At 41.0% G+C, this 27,601-nt stretch overlaps 2 protein-coding genes across 2 annotated transcripts in view; both read right to left on the reverse strand.

The window, feature by feature from the left end:
* Positions 1-27,601, reverse strand: part of LOC117475663 (nuclear factor 7, brain-like) — an 863,632-nt gene that overhangs the window by 707,026 nt on the left and 129,005 nt on the right. The gene's annotated exons all lie outside the window — the stretch shown is intronic.
* The window catches only part of LOC117475661 (serine/threonine-protein kinase 4-like), a 48,101-nt gene continuing 23,586 nt past the window's right edge, over positions 3,087-27,601 (reverse strand). The window contains 2 exon segments of the mRNA XM_034121985.1: positions 3,087-6,237; positions 15,289-15,440. Of these exon segments, the coding sequence (XP_033977876.1) occupies positions 6,079-6,237; positions 15,289-15,440 (311 nt within the window). The 3' untranslated portion in view covers positions 3,087-6,078.

The following is a 27,601-nucleotide window of genomic DNA, read 5'->3' on the forward strand; positions in this document are numbered from 1 at the left end:
CCCCCCCCCTTTTAGTTCTTATAGAGGACTTTTGGCTTGAGTTCAGTTCCTCTCTGTGAGGATGTTGGAGTGGAGCCACAGAGTTCATTAGAGGAACGACTCAGATGATGGATCACTGCCGTCAGTCTGACATTTAATATGACCATCACACACTAAACGCACTCTAATATATTACTATATGTATCATAAACTGCTGAGCACACACACTTCCTGAAGTCACGCCATGTTTTCCATTTTATATAGTTTCATTAAAGAGGCCCTATTCCTGCTTTTTGGGGGGTTGTCCCTCTCCTGTAGTGTTTTATATAGGTTTGTGTGCACTTCCAGAACAAAGTGACTTCACTAAGGAACACATTTTATTTGCTAGCGCTCCAACACATTGTACGTGATAGGGTAAGGGGCGGGACATCTCTAAGCGGTTGACCAATCACAACAGAGCCGGCCAGCTAACCAATCAGAGCAGACTGGGCTCTGGTTTCAGACAGAGGGTGAAAAGAGGTGCTGCAGCACAGGCAGTATGAGAACAATAAAGAGCTTTTTGAACATTAAAGCATGGAGACATGTAGAGACACTACATACTGATATACACCTGAACACCAGCAGGAGAGGACTCTTTAAAGTAGAGACACTACATACTGATATACACCTGAACACCAGCAGGGGAGGACTCTTTAAAGTAGAGACACTACACACTGATATACACCTGAACATCAGCAGGAGAGGACTCTTTAAAGTAGAGACACTACATACTGATATACACCTGAACATCAGCAGGGGAGGACTCTTTAAAGTAGAGACACTACATACTGATATACACCTGAACATCAGCAGGGGAGGACTCTTTGAAGTAGAGACACTACACACTGATATACACCTGAACATCAGCAGGAGAGGACTCTTTAAAGTAGAGACACTACATACTGATATACACCTGAACATCAGCAGGAGAGGACTCTTTAAAGTAGAGACACTACATACTGATATACACCTGAACATCAGCAGGAGAGGACTCTTTAAAGTAGAGACACTACATACTGATATACACCTGAACATCAGCAGGAGAGGACTCTTTAAAGTAGAGACACTACATACTGATATACAACCTGAACATCAGCAGGAGAGGACTCTTTAAAGTAGAGACACTACATACTGATATACACCTGAACATCAGGAGGAGAGGACTCTTTAAAGTAGAGACACCACATACTGATATACACCTGAACATCAGCAGGAGAGGACTCTTTAAAGTAGAGACACTACATACTGATATACACCTGAACATCAGCAGGGGAGGACTCTTTAAAGTAGAGACACTACAGTACATACTGATATACACCTGAACATCAGCAGGAGAGGACTCTTTAAAGTAGAGACACTACATACTGATATACACCTGAACATCAGGAGGAGAGGACTCTTTAAAGTAGAGACACCACATACTGATATACACCTGAACATCAGCAGGAGAGGACTCTTTAAAGTAGAGACACTACATACTGATATACACCTGAACATCAGGAGGAGAGGACTCTTTAAAGTAGAGACACCACATACTGATATACACCTGAACATCAGCAGGAGAGGACTCTTTAAAGTAGAGACACTACATACTGATATACACCTGAACATCAGCAGGGGAGGACTCTTTAAAGTAGAGACACTACAGTACATACTGATATACACCTGAACATCAGCAGGGGAGGACTCTTTAAAGTAGAGACACTACAGTACATACTGATATACACCTGAACATCAGCAGGGGAGGACTCTTTAATTATCACTTTAAAAGAAAGTTTCCCAAATAGTGTCATGGAAAATAGAAACTATTTTATTTTCAGGCAAACCACAGACAGACACTTTATTTCAGTCACAGTGAAGGAGAGGGATCAGTTTCCGTGGTTGCAGCTGATTAAATATTCATCTTTTCTAATTATTTTTGGTCACTGATAAACACTAAAGGACTTTTACCTGTAATATAATGTTTGTTATAGGTGGTATTTCTACTGTTACTGAAGTACAGCAACTGAATAATTCCTCCTTTTGTTTTATAGTGACAGTTTAAATAAAATAATAATCTAGTGGTGGAAACACAAAATGCAAATGATCATAAAACTCAATGAAAAAACAAACAAACATAACAGTATTATGTTTTTATGCTAAATTGTATCTTAAAAATACTTATTTTTTATTATCCTTATATATTTCTTTTTTCTACCTACCAACTATTGCAACTTATTTCCTTAGATTGTTTATGTTCACACCACCAGATACCAAAGCCAATTCCTTGTATGTGTAAACGTACCTGGCAAATAAACTTGACTCTGATACAAAAATAATGAATTTACAAGAAACATAACAGATTTTTTTTAAAGGGGACCTATCATGCAAAATGCACTTTTGTATGTCTTTTATACATAAGTGTCCCCGGTGCGTCGGGGAACTCACGCAGCGTCAGAAAATAAAACCCTCTCTTTCCCTCCGTATCCAAATCTTTTAAAAACGGGGGTACAACGAGCAGATACAGATTCGCCGCCGATGACGTCAAATCGGCGGCGGACCCACAGAGAGTTGCTATCAGAAACAATGCCTGACGTGTTTTGGACGTAATCTCGTCTTTGTTTACATTAGCAAGCCTCGCTAACACTCAGAGCTAACCTGTACTGGAGAGCACATGTGTTTAAAAAGCAGGAAATTAAAAAAGGAACTCACCTTGTGATAAACCTGAGAGAGAAAAAGCATTTGAGCTCCATACTGTTTCAGAAATAATCCTTGATGTGGTTTAGAACAGGATGGCGTTTTATCAAAGCAGAATTTAACTTTATCTCCGGTAGAATTCTGATCAGGCATTAGCTCCGCCTCCTCTTTTTTTTTTTTTTTTCAAGCTAAGGACCCAAAATCCGCGTTTCTCTAACAGCTGGAATAGAGGGGTATGGGGGATTTCTAAAATGCATGATCCGTTTGTGTTTTGAGCAAAACACATCATAGACATGTTTTTATATATCTGAGACCCATAATTGATGCCTAAAAACAGCATGATGGGTGCTCTTTAATACTGTTAAAATGCAAAAATCAAAGACACAAAGGTGAAACGTTCCTTAGCTTTTATTAGACAGGCAAACAAAAACAAAATACACAAACCAAACATCAGTGATCGTATGAATGACCTCTCTGCAAACTTTAAGGCGTAAAATAAACTTCAGAAACTTTTCAGGCGTCAAACAAGAAGTGTGAAACAAAAAGAGCTCAGAAAAAAATAAGTAGAAACATCGGAGAAAATACAAATGTTGCACAAAGAAGAGGCAGAGAGACTGGTGTTTAAAACATTTGTGCTCCACTTCTCCTTGTTCTTATCTGTTGGGTTTGTCACAGTTTTATATGGACACCAATGATGCCTTGAATTTAAACACTTTATACTCACACTGTTTTAACTCCTACGTCCTATTACTGAGAGTTAATGGACCAAAGATCTTATAAAACATAGAAACAGCTGAGAATGAAAATCAGAAAGATAAAGTGATATCTTGGCAGCTAAGAAAATGAATAAATAAACACTTGACATGTTTCAGCAGGATTTAGACATTTCACTGATTCACTTATTAAATAAATTAAAGCCTAGTTGAGTGATTACACGTAATAAACCTGACACAATGTTACCGTAATTCAGAGCATTTTCACAAACTGGCGATGATTCTTTGAACACGTACCTCTCAGTGGTTTGTTTGTATTTAATCACAAAGGTTAAGAGAATCACTTCAAGCCAAAGAAGCATTTAGAAATGTCCAAAACATCAGAACATTTTCATTTCTGTTTAATATCCAGTGATTACGACTTGATTTCTGATGCCAGATTTCACGATCAGCACCAAACATCAGACATCATATTATAACAATCCAGCTGCATTATGTTAAAAATAGTCCCTTTTTTTTTTAAACAAATATAATTAGGGCCATTGTAGGTTCAACAATAACTATGCAGAGCCCATGGAAGGAGATCATATTTCAAGAAACAAATACGAATTACTGAGGGTTAAAGGGTTAATTTACGGGGATATTAAATTGGAAACTCACGATTTATGAGAAAAATATAGTTTTTTGGTTGTTTTTAGTAATTTTGTCACTTTTTCTTGCAAGTTTCTACATTTATAAGCTCGTAAATTCACACATTTTGACTTGAAAACTCGTATTTTTCACTTGAATTAACCCCCTTCTCTATTTCCTTTTTTATTGATTTGTTTTGACCTACAATGGCCCCAACATGCCGTCGTTTAAAATCCTCACATATCAGATCACTGTCAGAAACAACACAGCAGAACATCCAAAAATAAGGCAGACAAAAAAAAAAATCCCTTTTGTTTTTGCCTTTTCACGCTTTTGCTGCTTTCCCTGAACTCACTACAGGATGTATCAAAGGTGAATATTAAACTGTGTTTCTGCTGATTTTACTTTGAAATCAAAGTGGATTCACGTCTGAGCCTAAACCTCAACATATATTCAAAGGAACACCATGTGCAAGACAAAAACTAAATAAGGCAGAAACGTTTTGTAACGCAGAAGAGATCATGACTTGTGCTCATGAGAGAAACCGTGCACACAACGAGACCGAAACTGAAAGTGAAACTGAACCTCAAGCTGAGAGTTTATCCCCAGAAAACATCCGACACATTTCAACGTGTTGACAACCGCTTATTATTTAAATATAACTTAATAAAAGGCGTCCAGTTTCTGTCATTTAACCCTTTAACTCATCGATTTAAACCTTACAGACACAGCTGTTGTGCTCATTTATAAACAGACTATTATTTTACACCCTGAGGAGTTTCTGACCTGAGAAGCTGGTTTTTAAATCTGTTTAAATCAAACCAAGCTCCCGCTCTTCTGTAACCACTAAACCTACGTAGAAAAATAGAAATGTTTCTGTGCTGCGTGTAGAAAACAGAGCGTCCAAAGAGGAGGAAGGGCAGCTGCCTTTTTATTTTTGTAAGGGGTGGGGGTGGGGGGGGGGGGGGGGGGGGCGATGTCGTTTCAGTGCCAAATCAGAAATAATAAATCCAGGAAATAAAAGCTTTGTTGATCCGGGTCCAGCTCTTTGTTTTGAGCTGACTGCGGGGGAAAGAGATGCAAATGAAACACTGAGGACACTGGAGGGGATTAAAGACCCTTAAAATATTAATGCGGAAGAAAATCTGATCTCCAAAATATCAAAACATCCAGGTGTTTCCCAAATATTCCCTTTACCTGAAGGGACCATTAGCTAAGTGAATGATCCAGTTCTTTAAGTTAAGATCATCTTACAATAACATAACACTTTGCTTTTAATATTTAATAAATGGTTTATTGATCTTTTAATCTTGTGCTTGAATTTGTTGAACTATAAGGTGACGAGATCAACGCTGAACTTAAGAAAAGGGGCTTTTGTAATTAGATGTAAGGGTTTCACTTCCTCGTTATCTCCTCCTTTTTGTACTCATTCAATACGACTGATCCAAAGCGCTCGGTCTCTTCCTGCATCAACACTTGTAGTTGGTATTTCTGCTTTTTCTTTTGTAATTTTAACTCTTTTAAGACGAGGGAAAGACGCTTCTCTAGACGTTCACAGTCTAAAGTGAGAACACTGAGCAACAACACTGAGAAGAGACATTTGCGGACGTAAAGACGAGTACCTTAGTCGAGCAGCCAGCCGTTTAAATGATATTGTACCGCGCGGTTAAGTAGAAAACTAAACGTTAAGAGATTTGAACACTCATCACTGTGGTTTAAGACAGCTGTGTAACAAACAGAGAGAGAGTCCAGCGGATGGGAGACAAAATATACGTTTCAGAAGCGTCTTTCCTGAAATCATTCATCCAGGAAAAAGTTTTTGAAGACTCCAAACAGGCAGAAATATTGTCATTAATATCCTGTCCAAAAGCTCTTTGGAAGTTCTTCTCCAGCAGTTCGGTCATCAGAAGTCTTCGCACAGTTTTACACATCTTGACGTCTCTTGAGCAGATATTTTGAACGATCCTCAGCTGTCGTTTGTTAAATCTGCCGCAGAGAATAAAGAGATGAAACCTCCGACTCTTCCTCCTCTTCCTCCTCCTCAGAAGTTCTGCTGCCGCCGCTTCTTGGCCTCGATGGCGTCCAGGATCGGCTGCCTCTTGGTCTGATATCGCTGCCGGATCTCCTCGATCTCCTGCTCCATCTGAGGGTCCAGAGAGGCCAGACGCAGCCGCAGCTCCTCCACCGTCCACGAGTTCACCTGAACACACACACACACACACACACACACACACACACACACACACACATTAAATCATCTTCATGTATACAGAAATGACACAGTGTGATGACCGCCGATTATTAGCTAACATTGCCAAGTTCCTAAAACTGGAAATGAATCAGCATTTCAGCACTTATGATTCCTTTGAGTCAAAGTCATTGGTTTTCTGAATGTGTGTGTGTCAGGGTTCCTGCAGGTTTCACCAACTCAAATGTAAGACTTATTAAGACCTTTTTAAGACCACTTTGAATAGAATTTAAGACCTATTTCACGGCAAGAAAGTATGAAAGAAAATTGCTATGAAAGAAGAAATACGTCCCATTATTACTTTCAAAGTAAATGTATTCACGTTCAACATAAGAACGACGACTGAGCATAACAGCACACAGAACTGTGTTAGCGTGTTAGACAAAAACCAGGAAAAAACTGTGTGTGTGTGTGTGTGTGTGTGTGTGTGTGTGTGTGTGTGTGTGTGTGTGTGTGTGTGTGTGTGTGTGTGTGTGTGTGTGTGTGTGTGACAAGAGCTATCTTCTGAGCTCTGCTGCCTTGGCTACAATCTTTCATTGTTGCTGTTGTAGGATTGGTGTCGTAGACCCAAACGTCGCCCGGAGGCAGAGGTCGCGTTAACTGAATATTTTCCGTCTATGACCGATTTTTATTTAACAATGACGGAAAAATCTGAAAGCAGTCTGTCATTTTGACAGATTAGAACAAACTCGGAACAGCGCAAAAGTTTCCCCGCAGCGAGGCTCTGGTGTTTGCCGTGTTATGCATGACCGCCCAAAAGGAAATGATATAGTTTGGGAGTTTTTGCTTTACGCTGTGTGCGCTCCCAAGAGGTGCATGCATATCTCAGCGGGCATTCATAACACCGGCGCAACAGTTCACGAGCGTGCTCTCGCTAGCTGAAGCTTGCTTAGTTGCTAGGTTACTAGCTGGGTGTTCTCCGATAAGGGGCCGGGGGAAACAAAGTTAGTGATTACTGGTTCCATGTTGATTTATTTCAATACAAATTGTTGGGGGGAACTGAAAGGCTCTCACCGTACTGGTTACTTTGCAGCCCGGACATTTCCCCCAAAACACATTTAGACGCGATCGCAACACAGAAGAACCTTTCAAATCCCATCATTTTTAAGACCTTCGAAATCATATTTAAGACCTTTCTAATAACTACTTTGAATATCTGCTTGCCAATTTAATATAATTTACAAAAGCAGAACGTTTTCAAATTCACAACCTCAAAGTTTTTCAGTTAACCTTAAAAAGTCCCTCTTAAATCTAAACGACAGGTTGCTTCGTGTACTCAGCCTCTCCTTGTTGTTGGTATCATTAGCCTCCACTAACGGACACTTAGGAAACACTTTGAACTTCAAAAAACTCCTGAGATGATCGAGGTGTCTGATAAGTGTTTCTATTTCAGTCAGAGTGCTGCAGCTGCTGATCGACACTAAATCTCTTCCACTCCGAGCTGATAGGGACCTGATGGGTTTTATTCCCCCCCCCCCCACACACACACACACACCTCGGGGAGATTCAGCCTCTCAGCTTTTACCAGCAGCACTCCTGCTATTTATGACCCACAATCAATGGAGGTAAAATAACACTGAGGTCCTGCAGAGAGAACGTGAGGAAAATGGAGAAAAATGTTCGTCACAGTTTTCTAAAGCCTTTCAAGGACCCTATCGCCAAAAAGTACACCTTTTAGTCCCTTTAAAATCACATAAAACAAAGAACGGTAGAAGCTATTAAAACTTGACAAGCTAAAAACAAAGGAAGAATAATCCCAGGGGGGTTTTTGCCTCTTCCTGCACCGTTCTTCATCTGTTATTTGTTACGTTTGTGTATGGTTTAAGTGTGGAAACAATAAAATACACATTTTTAGCAAACTGCAAACCCCTCCAATGGAAAACCCTGCAATGAAGCTCAGCCTAAAAAACACCTTTCCTAAAATGTTGGTTTCATACATGATTTATTAAAAAGACATCAGATCACACACGTCCATTCAACCAAAACTAAACCAGCGTGGTCTCTGGGAGAAGGTCTGTTATGAACGATATAAGAGCAGCCGTCTGAGAGATATGGATGGATTGATATAACCACAGTCAGGAAAACAAACATCTCTTAATTATTATTAATAGTTTACAAGAGGTGTATCGATACGTGGATTTTAATTGAACCAGTAGATAATGTTTGATATGCCAAGTGACCCAACAGCTGTTTTACAAGCTAGTAGGTTTAGTAATTGGTAATCTTGAGAAAGTAGGTGTGTGATTGATATTAAACGTTTCCAAACTAAGAAAACCCTGATCAAAGTTGCCTACCCAGTAAAGGAGCTTTGGTACGCCCTGTGACCTGAACAGATGTTTATGTTTACTTCTTTCTAACGGGGAATACATTCTGGAGCACGAGTTATAACTGGATAGTTCTGGCAGCTCATTACTGGTAGGATGCTAATTGGTTAAGCCCGGATAAAGCTACAGCTGGTCATCATGAGAAGCCAACAAAAGTATTTTAATAATAATATAACAACAGCTCTCTTGCCCTCTCTCTTGAGCACTGAAAGCAGCTAGCAGCACTAATTCCTTAGAGATGTCCCGCCCTTTAGCCTATCACGTACAATGTGTTGTAAAGGTCCTTACACACCAAGCCGATTTCGGCGTCGATAGATGTTTGGCTGTCGATGAGCGTCCTGTCGCCCTACTCAGATTGGTGTGTCCCGCCCCGTCGTGTCTTTTCGGCCGTGCCGAAACTTTCTGCCGCCGATTCAACATGTTGAATCGGGAGGCTGTCGTCCAAAGGTCGTCGGCCAAAGAAATCACTCTGATTGGCTGTTCAGCTAGCGAATCAGTGCATGAGAAGCTAAACGGAAGTGAGGGACCCAAACAAACTATTAAGAAGGCAAATGTGAGATTTCATTTAACTCCAGCTCTCGACACAGGTTGGGGAAAGCCCCATGAGCTTCTCGCTGTAGAGTGAAAATGGAACGCACACGCTATTTGTTGTTTGTTTATATCACGCAGTCTGTTCTTCTTCTCTCGGTTATCACGCAGTCTGTCTTCCGGTTGTTGCCTCTTTTGAATGACGAATACACACTACCGCCGCCTGCTGGTAAGGAGAGTTATTGCCACTCACGCATGCGCAGTTCGTACGTGCTTCTTGGCCGTCGGCTGAAGTCTTTGCGGTGTGTTCCAGTGCGACTGTTGGCCAAGACGCAGAGACGTGAGGCGACACAACAGTCGGGTCTGTCGGGACGTGTTCTTTGGTGTCAGTTTGGTGTGTAGGCCCCTTAAGAGCACAAGTGATGTCACTTTGTTTCAGAAGTAAACAAGTCCAATCGAGGCGTTGATGAGGATATAAAAAATATATATATATTGGGTATCTTAGCTGTATTCAAGCTCAATGCACATTAATTTGTGTCAAACTGAAGCTGGATATATCTGTGGATACACTTAAAACATGTAATCTATGACCAGAATGTGTTGGATAAACAAAAACAGCCTCGCACTGCAGATCCAGAGCGAGCCAAAGTAATAACTAGTGCTTTAAGAGTGTTTATCGCTGCGTATATATGCGACAACACAGCACAGTATGAGCAGATTTACTCTTAATGTATTTATGCTGTATCATGTATACACAGGCTGGACCATGTGTTTATTCAGTGGTTTGTTTTGAGGTGAGGTGTCAGATTACGGGTGTCAATTAACACAAAAATGTAAGTGTTTCGAGCCCCGAGCATTTCACTTAGTCTGTTGTGTCTGCTCGGTTTAAATAAGGGCAGCCTAGTTCAGGAATTACATTCAGATGAAGCACTACATTTACAGACATTAGTGTTCATATTTAATCGTTTCAACCACTGTCTGGGGTTTCACTTTCTGTCGGGTTTTGTTAGACGAGATTTCCGCCGATGACAGGAAGGACGGAAACAAGGACTGAGAGGACGGACCGAAAAAAGAAAGCCAATAAAGGACAGAATAAAAATAAAGGACAGAACGGAGCAATTAAGAGGATCTGTTGTTGTACGTCTGCTGCTTATGAATAATGCAGGTTAGTGCTTTTTCTGCTGCATTATAACACCAGTGAGCTGGGAGAAGCACAAGAAACAGATACAATGGTAAATATTAGAAAAGGCGGGTGAATATAAACGTGTCTTAAAATGAGGGTTTTAAACTATAGTACAGTGGAAGTGGGGTTGCTATAAGAGAGATACACTTAAATAGTGAAATAAACCACTTGCTGATGCAGAAATCTAGTTTTCAATCAGCTAACAGTAGGATATGTTTTGTCACACTACATTAAAGGAACATCTGGAAGCCAAACACAGAAATAGCTCAGCATTCAGATCTAAAATTAAAGAGTCAGCATGAAGCTGTCAACAAGCTGCTTCAAAGTGTTAAAGACGCCACGGGAAATTAGCTATGTATCCGCACATGTGCAAGTCTAACGGGAGAATGAATCCCCCCGAGAGGGATGCGTGTCATCAAGTGAATCCGGTTTGATTTCTACTCGTAATGCTTCAAACTAGGGCTGTGCAATTAAATCGTATTTTCATCTCGATTACGGTTTTGGCTTGCAACGATTACGAAAACTGCGTAATCAAAATAAAACGATTATTTTGCTGCATTCCCTTTCGCAATGACGCTCTCAATTTGTCTTGCGTTATACATCCTGCCCGCGCGTGCGCTTTCACCCCTCCCTAAAAGCCCTCTCGGCCGGGTTGTGTTGTGACTTGCAGTCTGTTTAATAAATCCATATAAACACGTTACAAGGGAAGCTTGAGCTGCCGTGTCTTTATTCTCACCATTTCTTATTATGGTCCTTGGTCTCGGGATGACCTTCAGTCACGCCTCAAACTGACGGCACTTGTCCCTATAGCCTGTTTTAAATTGAAGTTGTCTGAGGTCCTCACCACCAGCTTCTCTTGCAGTAATAAGTAGTATCTTACTTACTGTCTCAAATGTGCACAATGTAGTGACTGCTTTTTGGTTACTTAGTTGTGTTCTCTGTATTTTTTATGTCTGTGTTATGTGTAAGAACGTGTAACGTTGCTGCCTTCTTGGCCAGGTCAGCATTGTAAACGAGATTTTGTCTCAATGTTTTCATCTGGTTGAATAAAATTCTCCGGTCCTCCATGCTCTCTAGCATACAGTCAACTTTTACTAACCTTGTCGAGCCGGAGCCTCTTCGCTACTTCCGGTTTCCGGATAAGGGGTTACCAAAATAAGATTAAATTAAACAATACAGGTTGTGAGGGACAGTTATCATATTTATATATGTTTAGTAGGTTGTGGAAGTGCGCTCCAAAACATTTGTTGATCTTTATTGGTATTTATTATTTTGATATTATTTATTTAAATGTAATATAAATGTATAATTATTTTTAATTGGTTTTTCAGTTGAATTATACTTAAAGTTCAGGGTAATCAACTGTTAAAAACATACTGTTCAAATTATTATTATTTTTTTTTTTAAAGTTCAAATAAATGGATGTTTTCAAAGTCAATGAATAATCGTATTTAATAATCGTGATATATCAATATTGACCAAAAATAATCGTGATTAGGATTTTTGCCAGAATCGAGCAGCCCTACTTCAAACTAAATTCAAACCTTTTATTTATTTCTAGATTTACGTGCTAATGACCAGCAGTTTATGTTTGCTCCTTTCACACAAAGTATAAGTGGTTTAAAAGTTCAAACTAGTTTTTAAACTCGATCCAAATAGATGTCAAACTTGTACGAAGACAACAAAAGGACGATTATATATTTAATATGGATTCATGATGAGTTAAGTTATGTGAAGCTGAGAAATCAATGATGTTATTCACAAGCCTCCCAGAACACCTTAATCTGTGTTTTTTTTATCTGTTTTTTAGGCCATTTGTTAAATAATTTAAACTCAGAACTGGGTAGCACTTCTTAATTAATTAATTGTATCATAAAAGGTTTGAATTATTAATCAATGTGGGATCTTTGTGGGAAGATTGATTTATGAAGACATTTATTAAAACCTCATTAATGGCGGCTAAATCTGTTGTATTTAAAAAAAGAAAATTAATATCATGTTATTATATATAATAGACAATCATGTGTTGGTTGGTATTGTTTTAGTCATTATAAGCCAGGCTTGAAATAGTAAATAATAATATATCAGGGTATATGCAGGAATCCTGAAGTCAGATGTAATCCCTTTTAAGACCTTTTTTTAAGACCCTTTCCATACATTTTAAGACCTCATCGCCACTTTGAGTTTTAACCGGTTACATTGGCGACACACTTTACCTCACATTGACTATATACAGTATTGATTGTCCTTCCTCCTTATCTTCCAACCATTTGGACGCAAACTTGCATTTCCCCATAACGATGTTGTTTAACAACCGGCGTAAACGGACCTTCGCACGCTATCAAGCAGTGAGCGTGCGATGTCCTGTTCAGATGACGTCTAATCCAACGGGATGCCATAAATAAACTACACAGAATCACACTACACACCTACGCAATGATTACATTCAGGCAAACTGTAGAATACAACCTCTTTGGACCATTTATATACTTATTGAAAACAAGCTACAACATGTAATACCTTGGAAAATGCCCTTTAATACTTTTTAAGACCCCGCGGACACCCTGGATATTAAATACTACATATTTCTCATAAGATAGTATGAGTGTATGTTTAAATTAGCTCCGTCAGGCACACTAGAACTGTCTGTCTGTCTGTCTGTCTGTGTGTGTGTGAGAGAGATAAATTATGTCATCTGAGAGTGTGTGTGTGTGTGTCTCACAGCAATGTGCAAAACACCCATTGAAGATGCTGATGTGTGACAGTATGCATGTCCACAGAGAGCAGTATTAAAGAACCAGTGAGTGTCAGGGTCATCCTGCGGTGAGCTGTCACTGTGTGTTAGGGGTATGGGTATGTGTGTGTGTGTGTGTGTGTGTGTGTGTGTGTGTGTGTGTGTGTGTGTGTGTGTGTGTGTGTGTGTGTAACACCAACACACACTTTGTTCTTTTATACTCAGACAATCACTACATGCTGAAACACCATCGTACAATTCTACATTTCACAACACAACTTCACTAAGGAGAGCAGGAAAGATCCGTTTTTATCTCCCTTTAATGATTAAAAGTATCCAGAAATTATGCTTTATTGTTGGAGAAACAGAAGTGTTCAGTGCCTCTGAGCATGTGAAGATGAGCAGCAGATGGGTGGTCCTGTGAGAGAGGCCACCTCGTATTTATAAAGGTCACATATTTAATATTTAATACCAGCAGCTGCAGCCATTTGTCCAGCTTAAACGTCTGTGGGCAAAACAACATTTTAGCCACAAATATAACTGTCTGTTAATGTGTTAATGTTGCCAGGGGGAAAAAAGGGTTTGTTGTAAGGTAATCTCTCTGCAAAATGTTACAGCTACATTAGCCTGGAAGATAGCCATATGGGGCGCTGACTTTGATGAATTGAATGTCTATTTTAGACAATAAATAAGATAAGAATGCAATGGCTGAATTCAAGGTGCAACAGCATCTGCTTAAAGTCATCCTAGGCTGAAGAATAAAGCTGGACAAAAGAATATTCAGTATGTGTTGTTCTGTGTGTGAGCTAGTGTTGAAGACTGTTGGCTCTGGAAGACAGCTGAAGAGTGTGTGGATACCTTCAGAATGCATCACCTTGGTATACTGACGAGTGGTAATGTACTTCCCAGTTAGCACATTCACTCTCTATAAAGTTGTGCAATGATGATTTATTGAATGCTGAACTTGAAGTGGCATCTCCTTTGTTCTCACGATTAAAAACAATGGTACCTTTCCGTTGTGTTTTAGCATATTGCAGAAAATAATCTCTGTGGCTAACGTTGGGCTATAAAGGAACTACAGCACGGTCACATGACTTCACGTCACCAACGCTAAGCTAAAGGAGGCTAATGTTGCGCTATAAAGGAACTACAGCACGGTCACATGACTTCACGTCACCACCGCTAAGCTAAAGGTGGCTAATGTTGGGCTATAAAGGAACTACAGCATGGTCACATGACTTCACGTCACCACCGCTAAGCTAAAGGTGGCTAACGTTGGGCTATAAAGGAACTACAGCACGGTCACATGACTTCACGTCACCACCGCTAAGCTAAAGGTGGCTAATGTTGGGCTATAAAGGAACTACAGCACGGTCACATGACTTCACGTCACCACCGCTAAGCTAAAGGAGGCTAATGTTGAGCTATAAAGGAACTACAGCACGGTCACATGACTTCACGTCACCACCGCTAAGCTAAAGGTGGCTAATGTTGGGCTATAAAGGAACTACAGCACGGTCACATGACTTCACGTCACCACCGCTAAGCTAAAGGTGGCTAACGTTGGGCTATAAAGGAACTACAGCACGGTCACATGACTTCACGTCACCACCGCTAAGCTAAAGGTGGCTAATGTTGGGCTATAAAGGAACTACAGCACGGTCACATGACTTCACGTCACCACCGCTAAGCTAAAGGTGGCTAACGTTGGGCTATAAAGGAACTACAGCACGGTCACATGACTTCACGTCACCACCGCTAAGCTAAAGGTGGCTAATGTTGGGCTATAAAGGAACTACAGCACGGTCACATGACTTCACGTCACCACCGCTAAGCTAAAGGTGGCTAACGTTGGGCTATAAAGGAACTACAGCACGGTCACATGACTTCACGTCATCACCGCTAAGCTAAAGGTGGCTAATGTTGGGCTATAAAGGAACTACAGCACGGTCACATGACTTCACGTCACCACCGCCTAAGCTAAAGGTGGCTAACGTTGGGCTATAAAGGAACTACAGCACGGTCACATGACTTCACGTCACCACCGCTAAGCTAAAGGTGGCTAATGTTGGGCTATAAAGGAACTACAGCACGGTCACATGACTGTTGGGCGTCATGCCGTTTAGTCGTCTCATTTAGACACGTGTTAACAACCGACGTTTTTTAATTCACCAGTGGGGGTATTTACTGATGTATTTTATGTCGTAGAACTAAATATTAACTTCAAGACTCACCACTTCAAAGTCTCCGTCAGCGGGCAGCTTGCGGTTGTCTGCGTTGTTTTCTCCTCTTCCTCCTCCCTCGTTGTGACTGTTGGCCTCCTTCTCTTTCTGCTCAAAGTACTCGAGGAAGGACGGCTTGGACGGCTGCATCGTCTCGTTTCTCCCTGTTGGACACATCAACATTTAATCCATTACAGCGGGAACACAGGAATCATTCTGTGTGATGATGGAGCTGAGCCATGTTTGCAGTTTGTGTCAAAACACAAAAGGCACAAATACAAGAGTTAACATAATACATCATTTATTATACAGAGTCAAAACACATGCCCCTTGAAACAGTTTAAATTCCCACTGTTGCATATTTTGATAAAAGTATCAGCTAAAAGACATGTTAAGTAGAGTTGTGCATGTCTTCTTCATTGGTATATTGGGTAAAATGTCATACTGTTGGATGAGGGACGAAGAGACTGTGTTCAAACATGGAAGATATTTTTGTTTGAAAGATATAAATAGAGACAAGACATTTGACACATTTTTTAGATAATCTACATTTACTTCCAGTCACTTCCTTATTCTTAGAAGCTTCTTGAGGAAAGGACTACTTTAACATTCAGTCACATCATGACTCAAGATATATTTTAAGTAGTGCAGGGTAATTCAAACAAACAGTGCCTAAAAAAAGGCCTCATTTGGACTTTAATAGGTTATTTCTGCACCCAATTGAACACACTAAGTGGAGATTTGTGTTTGTTTGTAAGTCAGTGTCAACCATCCAGGGAGATGTAACATTGCAAAGACTAAAATAGATAGGTCAAACATAGTGGAGATTTTCCTTGTACATCTACACATCCAAATATAACTTCATAGAAGAGGTTACTCCAACAGTGAATCCACTTCTTTTTAAAAGGTGCAGATTCGCTATCCTCCCAGATTCCTATTTTCTGTTCAAAAAGCAAAATAAAGAGGATCTTACCCTTTTTTTTTAATAACACACCAAAGCACTCTCTTAATGTATAATTTGTTTACAAAAACTGTTATAGAGGGGAGAGCAGCAGCATCGTTTTTGCACAAGCAGACTTCTATGAAATTAAGGTGTTTGAGTTTCAAGGAGCAATCAGAACGTCAGTAAGTGTTTCCTAGAAGCACTCAGGAAGTGTGCCGGACGCTGAGGCAAATATCTGTAGTGGCCACGCGGCGGTACTACAACTTCTGTATCAGTCCGTGACGAAACTGGGCCGATAAATATTTACCCCATTGACTTGCATTGTGAAAGAGGCGTCTGAAAATCTGATTATTATTTTTAAAACTAAATAAACTACCTAGCACGAACAATTCCATAGCCCTTATTTGAATCATTAGGTTTTTAAAGTTGCTTTTAAAAAGGGGCTTAATGACAGGAGGCGGGGCTTAAGAGGAAACTCAACTGCGCTGCTCTATGAGCGCACATAAGGTGCTCTCGACAGCAAGGCATGATGGGTAATTTGTGACGTTTTGCTCTTAAGAGTCAGGTTAATTGTGCATCAGCACCAAAAAACAGCTCTCATGAATGAACGAGGCCTTCGACGCTGTATCCAGTTCTTAGAATGCATCCACGGTTTCCTCTGAATCCATCCTGAGCACTAACTTCCATTCTGCATTATTAAAGAGGCGATAAGAGCGGAACAACATCAAGATAATATATCGGAGTGAACTCTATTGAAGTGTGGATCAATACGGGGTAGCCACTCGGTCAGGTGAGGAGAAGTGAGACTTTTATAACGGAAAAAGAAAGACAGAGGCTTCAACGTTAAATCCCTGCTTTATAAAACCTAAAGGACACAGAGGAGGACACAGAGGAGGACACAGAGGAGGACACAGAGGAGGACACAGAGGAGGACACAGAGGAGGACACAATGAACAGCTTTTACTAAATGAGTAGAAATACAGACTCATTAATAATGGTGACAAATCATTGAAATAAAAGGTTATTCAAAATGTCCTTTCAGCTTTTTTTATAATCAATAACCATAATAATGGTGTGTCATTTAATTAAATTAACAAAGGAGTTGAACTACAGTCTCTCTCCGCAGAAACATTATTCATTAGAACATTTTAATCCATTTGATACCTCTTTTTATAATCCATATTAATTAAAAAGGGGGTTTAAAAGCATTATACTCCCAAAAACAACCACTAATCAGAGTTTGTTTGTCTGTAAATGTACAAGTACTGAGATGATTAAAACAAATTGTGAGTTTTCCTATAAACTACACAAAAATTAAATCACTTAATCTAAAAAAAGTAGACATTTAATTTATTTTACTACTTTTTATGGGAAAACAAAGTTAGCTTACTGCGGTGTGTTTGTGTCTGTAAATGTGCTTAGATGATTAAAAAAACTTCACAGTAGTAAAAGTTAGTTTAAAGAGCACATAAAGAAGAATCATATTCAACAGGGTTTTATATAAAAGCAAACTGGGCCAACAGAAAAGATGCAAAACATGAACTAAAATGTAAAAGAAAACACCTTCGTGCTGCATGTTTGTAGGTATTCAGTGGGAGGATGTGATACTGAGTGTGTGTGTGTGTGTGAGTGTGAGTGTGAGTGTGAGTGTGAGTGTGAGTGTGAGTGTGAGTGTGAGTGTGAGTGTGAGTGTGAGTATGAGTGTGAGAGTGAGTGTGAGTGTGTGTGTGTGTGTGTGTGTGTGTGTTTTATGTACATGTGTGTGGTAAAGACAACCCCTATAGAGACTGTGCATCTTTATTTCCCCCCAGTGCAGCTCTGTGTCTGATGCATGGCTTTAATAAGTCGCTGTGCTGTAAACAGAGGCTACTGCACAGAAGACTCCTCAAGTATTCACATTATTCACTTTCTATTATGCTCCATTACGCTAACCATTACATTGTGTTCTGCCATTAAGATTATTCACAGATTTAAAGCAAACATTTTGATCGTCACTTGAATGTGATAGCATCTCTCTGGTTCCTTTGACAAAAAGCCAATGGGATTTTTCCACATATTATCACCACTTGATTTAAGAAGTAAAAAATGTTGGGCTATAAAGGAACTACAGCACGGTCACATGACTTCACGTCACCACCTCTAAGCTAAAGGCGGCTAATGTTGGGCTATAAAGGAACTACAGCACGGTCACATGACTTCACGTCACCACCGCTAAGCTAAAGGAGGCTAATGTTGGGCTATAAAGGAACTACAGCACGGTCACATGACTTCACGTCACCACCGCTAAGCTAAAGGAGGCTAATGTTGGGCTATTGGGCGCCGGTGAAGATGGCCGCATCGTCTTTGTGCTCCTCTCCAACTTTGCCCATTTTCGTATTTTGTACATATTTATTTTACTTTTGCCGTTTTACTTTTAACATGGTTCGCAACATGCTAGCCGACCGCACCTACTCTGCCATACAATATAGCAGAGAGGAACTTTTTCAATTGCGAAACTTCGTGGACAAAAATAACCCTCCGACAGACAATGGAGATTCACCATGGCTACCTGTTGCTGTTCTACCTGAGAGACGCAAGAAGAAAACAAAACGCGGGTGCCGGGCCGGGTTGCTGGTCAGATTGAGGAAGCGAGAGAATCGGCCCCCTCTTCCGAGTATTCTTCTGGCTAATGTTCAATCCATTGAAAATAAGCTAGATGAACTCAGAAGCCGGATTGCTTTTCAACGGGACATTAAGAACTGTAACGTGTTCATTCTCACTGAGACTTGGCTCAACCCCGCTATCCCGGACTCCGCCATTGTCCCTGATGGATTCTCTATTTTTCGTCAGGACCGGACTGCTAACTCGGGGAAAAGTAAGGGAGGCGGTGTGTGTGTAATGACTAACAACAACTGGTGCTCAGATGTGAAGATTATTTCATCGGACTGTTCCGCACATCTAGAGCACCTCATGATCTCATGTCGGGCCTTCCATCTGCCGAGGGAATTCACATCTGTTGTGATAACAGCAGTGTATGTCCCCCCGCAGCCACTCGCCGACAACAACACGGCACTCGATCAGCTGTTTGGGATTATTGATAAGACCGAGACTTCACGGCCAGATGCGGCGTTCGTTGTGGCCGGAGATTTCAACACCGCCAACATGAAGAAGGTTTTGCCAAAATATTACCAACACATCAACTGCCCGACGCGCGGGGGAAACATATTGGACCATGTTTATTCCCCTTTCCGGAATGGATATAAGGCTCTCCCTCGCCCTCCCTTCGGCAAATCAGACCATATCTCACTACTGTTGTTGCCTGCGTACAAGCAGAAACTAAAAAGGGACAGACCGGTAACAAGGACAGTACAGCGATGGAGCGAGGAGTCAGATTCAGCACTGCAGGATTGCTTTGCATCTACGGATTGGAGTGTGTTTGAGGACAATAACATCAACACACACACGGACACTGTCATCTGCTACATTGGGAAATGCATCGATGACGTGGTACCGAAGGTTTCTGTACGGACATTCCCAAATCAAAAGCCCTGGATAAACTCCGATGTGCGCGGCAAGCTGAAAGCGCGCACTATCGCGCACAGAGCGGGGGATTTGGAGGAGTACAGGAAGTCTAGGTATGATCTCCGGAGAGCAATTCAAAATGCAAAGAGACAGTACAAAGAGAAGGTGGAATCTGACTTCAAAGGCTGTAACACTAGGAATATGTGGGCGGGGACTAAGGACAATGACTGACTACAAAGGAGCAGCGGGGGGTGCTGCGGGAGTGTCTGCGTGCGCATCTCTCCCAGATGAGCTGAACAGCTTTTTTGCACGCTTTGAGAGCAGCCAGGCTGTGGAGGTACAGATGGACCAGGAGCTACACTGCCCTTTTGTTTTAAACAGGGTAGATGTGTGTCAATCCTTTAAAAGGGTTAACCCACACAAGGCTCCTGGACCTGACGGCATCCCTGGCCGTGTTCTCAGGGTGTGTGCAGTTCAGCTGGCAGAGGTGTTCACAGACATCTTCAACAGGTCCCTGCTGCAGTCTGTAGTCCCCACATGCTTCAAACATTCCACTATCGTTCCTGTCCCGAAAAAGACAATCATCACCTGCCCCAACGACTACCGCCCAGTAGCACTCACCTCCACCGTAATGAAGTGCTTTGAGCGGTTAGTCAAATCATTCATCACCTCCTCCCTCCCTGAATCTCTGGACCCCCTGCAGTTTGCCTACAGAGCAAACAGGTCCACAGACGACGCCATAGCCCTCACCCTCCACACTGCCCTCTCACACCTGGACCCGAAGAACAGGAACACATATGTGAGAATGCTGTTCATTGACTACAGTTCAGCATTCAATACCATTGTGCCCTCCAAGCTGGCCATCAAGCTCAGAGACCTCGGGCTCAACAGCGCCCTCTGTGAGTGGATCCTGAACTTCTTGACGGGCAGACCCCAGGCAGTGCGGGTGGGAAACATCACATCCTCCACCCTGATTCTCAACACCGGTGCCCCTCAAGGCTGCGTGCTCAGCCCTCTCCTCTACTCCCTGTTCACTCACGACTGCGTGGCCACACACAGCTCCAACACCATTGTGAAGTTTGCTGATGACACGACCGTCATCGGCCAGATCACAGACGATGACGAGACGGCGTACAGAGAGGAGGTCGAAAACCTGACATCTTGGTGCCAGGATAACAACCTCCATCTCAACATCAGCAAAACAAAAGAGCTGATTGTGGATTACAGGAAGCAGCAGGGAGAGGGACACGCCCCCATCGCCATCAATGGGACTACGGTGGAGAGAGTCAAAAGCTTCAGGTTCCTTGGGGTCCACATCACTGAGGACCTGACATGGTCTCTTCACACCACCACCATCACCAAGAAAGCTCGACAGCGGCTCTTCTTCCTCCGCAGGTTGAGGAGGTTCAAAATGGATTCCAGGATACTCTGCAACTTCTACAGGTGCACGATAGAGAGTATCCTCACTGGCAGCATGACGGCCTGGTACGGCAGCTGCACCGCCCTCGATCGTAAGGCTTTACAGAGGGTGGTGAAAACTGCACAGCACATCACCAGGACGGAGCTGCCATCCATGGAGGACCTTTACTCCCAGCGGCTCAGGAAGAAATCACTACGGATTATCAAAGACCCCCATCACCCCAGCCACAAACTGTTCTTTCTGTTGCCGTCTGGCAGACGTTACCGCAGCATCCTGGCAAGGACAAGAAGATTCGGAGACAGTTTCTTCCCGCGGGCAGTGAGACTGTTAAAAAATTGAACTGTTGAAACAACTTCAAACATTCATCTGCTACTCAGTAGTATGTATCTAATACCTAATATATATATATATATATCATTCCAATAACTTGTATATAGACTCTATTGCACTATTCCACATCATAACTTTATTTTATTTTATAACTATTATTCTTTTTGTATTGCTCTTGCTCTTATTGTTATGTTATTATGTTGCATTGTTGGAGAAGCCTGTGACATAAGATTTTCAACTACATAATTACTCTGTAACTATGTCAGATTGACAATAAAGAACCTTGAACCTTGAACCTTGAACTACACGTCACCACCGCTAAGCTAAAGGGGGCTAATGTTGGGCTATAAAGGAACTACAGCACGGTCACATGACTTCACGTCACCACCGCTAAGCTAAAGGAGGCTAATGTTGGGCTATAAAGGAACTACTTCACGTCACCACCGCTAAGCTAAAGGTGGCTAATGTTGGGCTATAAAGGAACTAACCTACAGCACGGTCACATGACTTTACGTCACCTCCGCTAAGCTAAAGACGGCTAATGTTCTGCGTTTAGTCGTCTTATTTGGACACTTGTTAGGAATGGGACCATCCGAGGGGCATGTGAACGTAACATTTGGCATTGGCGGAGGTCTGTGCTTTCTAAGTGGCATTCTGGATAATATAGGGCTGCTTATCAAACTTTAAACAGAAAGACATCTTGGTAATGATGATGAATGCAGAGAGATTAAGTAGTTGGCTCACATTAGCTAACTCTCTGATCTCACTTATTCTCTGTAGTTTGTTGTCATTCGGGCACACCATCAATCTAAAGTCTGGTGTCCGCCTGACTGTAAACTTATTAATGTCTGTGTATTCTCTGTTTGGCTGCCAGGTGCCTCCACACTGCACTAAACTGCCAAGAGAGCAGACCTTTGAGAAGCCATTGTTTAAGCCGAAGACCCAATATGGAGCTGTCTCAAATGAAGGAAGGTCAGAGCCATAAAGATCCATCATCTAACGGGCTTTGATTTGAGTTTGGTATCGGGTGTTGTTGAGCAATTACTGTGATTGAATTACTTTGATTGACTGTCAAAGAGTTTTTCCAACTGTGCGTCTTTTTCCTGTAAACCTAACCTGCTGTGCTTTGCTTTTCCAACCCCATGTGGAGGCAAGCGAGCTCCGTTTTCTCCGTTTTTAATCGACTGCATGTATGGTTTACTGTAGTGTAAATGTAATCATTGTTGTGATGGTAATATTGCAACTTCTTCAAAAAGGTAAGAAAGCTCACAACGTTTTTAAAATGAGGAAATCTTTTTATTTTTGTTGTTATTCTCGTCAAAGCGCCTTTGAGTTTTTAGAAAAGTGCTATATAAATGTCATGTATTATTATTAATATTATTATTAAAAGTCCAGAGTTTGTCGACCACTTCAGAAAGAGCAAGTTTTATGTCAATTCTCTTCTTATATTGCAGGAGAAAAATACTTAATTAAAGTCTCCGCCACCCCCATTTGTCTTCATCTCGAATGAAGGATATGATGATGTTCCTTAAACTGGAAATAATTTGATTTGACAGTCATGTATCAGCCCAGAGATCTTATTCTAAACCTCCCTTCTTATTTAATAGAGTTACTGTACTGTTCTGTATGAAATGTACTTCCACTCCTGTTCCTGAAGGCTGTTATGTAACAAAGTCTATTGCAGATTCACACAAATATGTTGAGCTTCATGGACTAAAGTTACCACAAAAAACAATGGTGCAGGGATGACAATGTTTTTTTTTAGGCTGACTGAATGTTAGCATCTCTCGACAAAAGCCAATGGGATTTCTCGATTGGATTTTGTATTATTGCAGAAAATAGTATGATACTTGCACATTTTGTTCAGCAGGATAATCTTGAAATATTAGCATCATTTTTTTAAATCATTTTTGAAGAGTAAATGCAATCACCAGAAGTAAAAAGCTAATGTTGGGCTATAAAGGAACTACAGCACGGTCACATGACTTCACGTCACCTCCGCTAAGCTAAAGGAGGCTAATGTTGGTCTATAAAGGAAGTACAGCACGGTCACATGACTTCACGTCACCTCCGCTAAGCTAAAGGAGGCTAATGTTGGTCTATAAAGGAACTACAGCACGGTCACATGACTTCACGTCACCACCGCTAAGCTAAAGGTGGCTAATGTTGGGCTATAAAGGAACTACAGCACGGTCACATGACTTCACGTCACCACCGCTAAGCTAAAGGAGGCTAATGTTGGTCTATAAAGGAAGTACAGCACGGTCACATGACTTCACGTCACCTCCGCTAAGCTAAAGGCGGCTAATGTTGGGCTATAAAGGAAGTACAGCACGGTCACATGACTTCACGTCACCTCCGCTAAGCTAAAGATGGCTAATGTTGGGATAAAAAGGAACTACTGCACGGTCACATGACTTCACGTTACCACCGCTAAGCTAAAGGTGGCTAATGTTGGGCTATAAAGGAACTACAGCACGGTCACATGACTTCACGTCACCACCGCTAAGCTAAAGGAGGCTAATGTTGGGCTATAAAGGAAGTACAGCACGGTCACATGACTTCACGTCACCACCGCTAAGCTAAAGGTGGCTAATGTTGGGATAAAAAGGAACTACTGCACGGTCACATGACTTCACGTCACCACCGCTAAGCTAAAGGTGGCTAATGTTGGGCTATAAAGGAACTACAGCACGGTCACATGACTTCACGTCACCACCGCTAAGCTAAAGGTGGCTAATGTTGGGCTATAAAGGAACTACAGCACGGTCACATGACTTCACGTCACCACCGCTAAGCTAAAGGTGGCTGATGTTGGGTTGTGATGATGTTTAATAGTCTCATTTAGACACTGTGTAGCTGTAGAATTCACCAGTGGGGTATTGACTGACGTATTTGATGTCGCAGAACTTCAGCTTGTGATAACCACAGACCTTTTTTCAGGCTTCTACGGAAAAAAACATTCAAAAACATAATTGACTTAGAAAGAAGCTAACTACGAGTAATCTCTGACCAACAAGTCGCTAAAAGGGTCGGAAATGTCTTTCATCCCTTTACACGTAGCAATGTTGCCTTCAAATTTGCCCGGTAAGAAACCATTTCGTCCATAAGTAATTATATTAAGTTAGAACAAATATGCAGTTTTCTTTCTTTTATCTCAGCTAAAATGTCTGATCAGTAACTCCGACGTGTTGATCCAGCTTCTGCTAAAAACTTCATAGCCACAACATGAGTGGACTGGTAAGTATTTAAAATGTGCTTATGCAGGATGTGAAGGTTTGAAACATGGCTTTTTACTTTAAACTCCACCCTGAAACCTTAAGGAGTCAAGTACTTTAACTTGTGAGTCACTTGACATAAAGAAGCACTTGATCTGTTTGACCGGACATGGTCTTTAATGTAGCCGAGCTTAAATGTTTTATGAACACCCACCACTTAAAGTAAGAAAAACGTTTGAGCAGATACTCAAACACAAAATCAACATTTAGTCCGAATCCCATCTCTCTATAACTGAGACACATGCCTTTTGATTAATAACGATATATACTTTGACTATCTAAAATGTACTGCAGAATAATCTGATGAGAAAGAGAGAGAGAAGGTGGATGATTACTTTTACGTGACCTTTTCTCCTCCTGCACGGGAATTTTGTATTATATATTTTATTTTATTTTTTCTCGCTGCATTTTTCTGATTGATAGAGACCGAGAAAAAGTTGAGGAGAGCTCGATGAAACTTCAAAAGTCACAAGGTTCATTCTGATGTGTGTATTGATTTATCGGCTGAGTCACCGCCCGCACCCAGTCGCCCTTTTTATAATGAAATCACTTTTCTCATTTAGGCCTTTTTCCACATTCTGACAGCAGATGAGGAAACGCTAATTTTCTGTTTCATATCATAATATTATTCTGCTAATTTTCAGGTTCATATCAGTATGTAGTGTCTCTACTTTAAAGAGTCCTCTCCTGCTGATGTTCAGGTGTATATCAGTATGTAGTGTCTCTACTTTAAAGAGTCCTCTCCTGCTGATGTTCAGGTGTATATCAGTATGTAGTGTCTCTACTTTAAAGAGTCCTCTCCTGCTGATGTTCAGGTGTATATCAGTATGTAGTGTCTCTACTTTAAAGAGTCCTCTCCTGCTGATGTTCAGGTGTATATCAGTATGTAGTGTCTCTACTTTAAAGAGTCCTCTCCTGCTGATGTTCAGGTGTATATCAGTATGTAGTGTCTCTACTTTAAAGAGTCCTCTCCTGCTGATGGTCAGGTGTATATCAGTATGTAGTGTCTCTACTTTAAAGAGTCCTCTCCTGCTGATGTTCAGGTGTATATCAGTATGTAGTGTCTCTACTTTAAAGAGTCCTCTCCTGCTGATGTTCAGGTGTATATCAGTATGTAGTGTCTCTACTTTAAAGAGTCCTCTCCTGCTGATGTTCAGGTGTCTCTACTTTAAAGAGTCCTCTCCTGATGATGTTCAGGTGTATATCAGTATGTAGTGTCTCTACTTTAAAGAGTCCTCTCCTGCTGATGTTCAGGTGTATATCAGTATGTAGTGTCTCTACTTTAAAGAGTCCTCTCCTGCTGATGTTCAGGTGTATATCAGTATGTAGTGTCTCTACATGTCTCCATGCTTTAATGTTCAAAAAGCTCTTTATTTTTCTCATACTGCCTGTGCTGCAGCACCTCTTTTCACCCTCTGTCTGAAACCAGAGCCCAGTCTGCTCTGATTGGTTAGCTGGCCGGCTCTGTTGTGATTGGTCAACCCCAAAAAAGCCTCTTAAATATCATCTTTTTTGGAATGAAAACCAAGACATTTAAAGACAACACCTCAAACTTTGAGACATTTGTTTTGACTTATCTATAAAAAAGTATCTTCATATTGTTCTATAACGAAGATAATGGGTAGTTCCAGTTTTACTACATAGATATTAAAAGGTTTAGAAAGGTTGTCCGACTCCCTGGTAACAGAAAAATAACAAATAAATATATGATAAAAAGGAGTAATACAAGTTGTGTTTTGGCCATTACTGTTTGTCCCTATCAACTCTTTATTTTGTTCCTCCACCAGATCCGATGTCTTCTCACCACGGGGATGTTTACTTTGAATTACAAAGTGTAAATGCTGTTTTCTTGCTGGAAGTTTCCCTGTCGATAACGAAGCTTCCCGAGTGAGACATTTAGTTTTGATGGGATTCAGTTCAGTGGCATCATTAGAGTTAAAGTCTCTAACTCCAGCAGTGCGGATGTTTAATTCATCCCACATAAGTGCCTCTAAAGACGGCTCAACATAAAACTCAAGTAAAAGGTTTTGCAAAGTGATAGCCAAAAGGAGAGAGGACTGCCATCTGCTCCAAAACAAAAGGAAACTTTAAAAAGGAGTTGTCAGCAGGGTTAGGAGAAAGCTAAATCTGTTTTTACTAGACCCCTAGTAATAGTAACAAATATATATATACTATTTATGTCGAGTGTATGCAAGGTTCACATCACTGTTTGTTCCTTTAGGTAAGTCTATAAGAAGATGGAGACAGTGCTCAGAGGAAATCATTTAAAGATGAGAGGACAAGGCTCAGAGGAGGGAAACATTTAAATAAGTAATTAAAGTCAACATAATGGCTCCCTCTAATTGCCTCTTAAAGAACAAATGGAAAGTCTTGTTTTATGTCTGTGCGTCGGGAGACTGCCAGGCAGTAAAACTAACTACATGTTTAAATAAAAGCCTTTAAATATACCATGAGCTTAGCTGCTATACAAGTCTGGAGATATATTGTAAAACAGCATAATACATCTGTCGTTAACAGGGATTAGAATCACTTTTGACGTCTCAATCTGAGCCTGTGAATGGACATTTCTTTCCGCCGTCAAAGTTAATCTATTTGATTTAAAAATAGATTACATCTCCTGCAGAGATCTGAGATTTCGTGAAAAAAGAGAATTTCGCCGAGTTTTCAACCTTGGTATTCAGCTCAGTTTAAACTAAAATTCTTACAATAGAATCGCTGAGAAGAAATATACACTGCCCGTCCAAAAACTAAAGTCACACGCACACACAATATTTTGTTGGGCCGCCTTAAAGGTGGGGTAGGTAATTCACTTCAGAAACACTTTTTGTTATATTCCATGGAATGCTCTTAACA

This window comes from Trematomus bernacchii, unplaced genomic scaffold, assembly GCF_902827165.1.
Source record: "Trematomus bernacchii unplaced genomic scaffold, fTreBer1.1, whole genome shotgun sequence".
Classification (NCBI taxonomy): domain Eukaryota; kingdom Metazoa; phylum Chordata; class Actinopteri; order Perciformes; family Nototheniidae; genus Trematomus; species Trematomus bernacchii.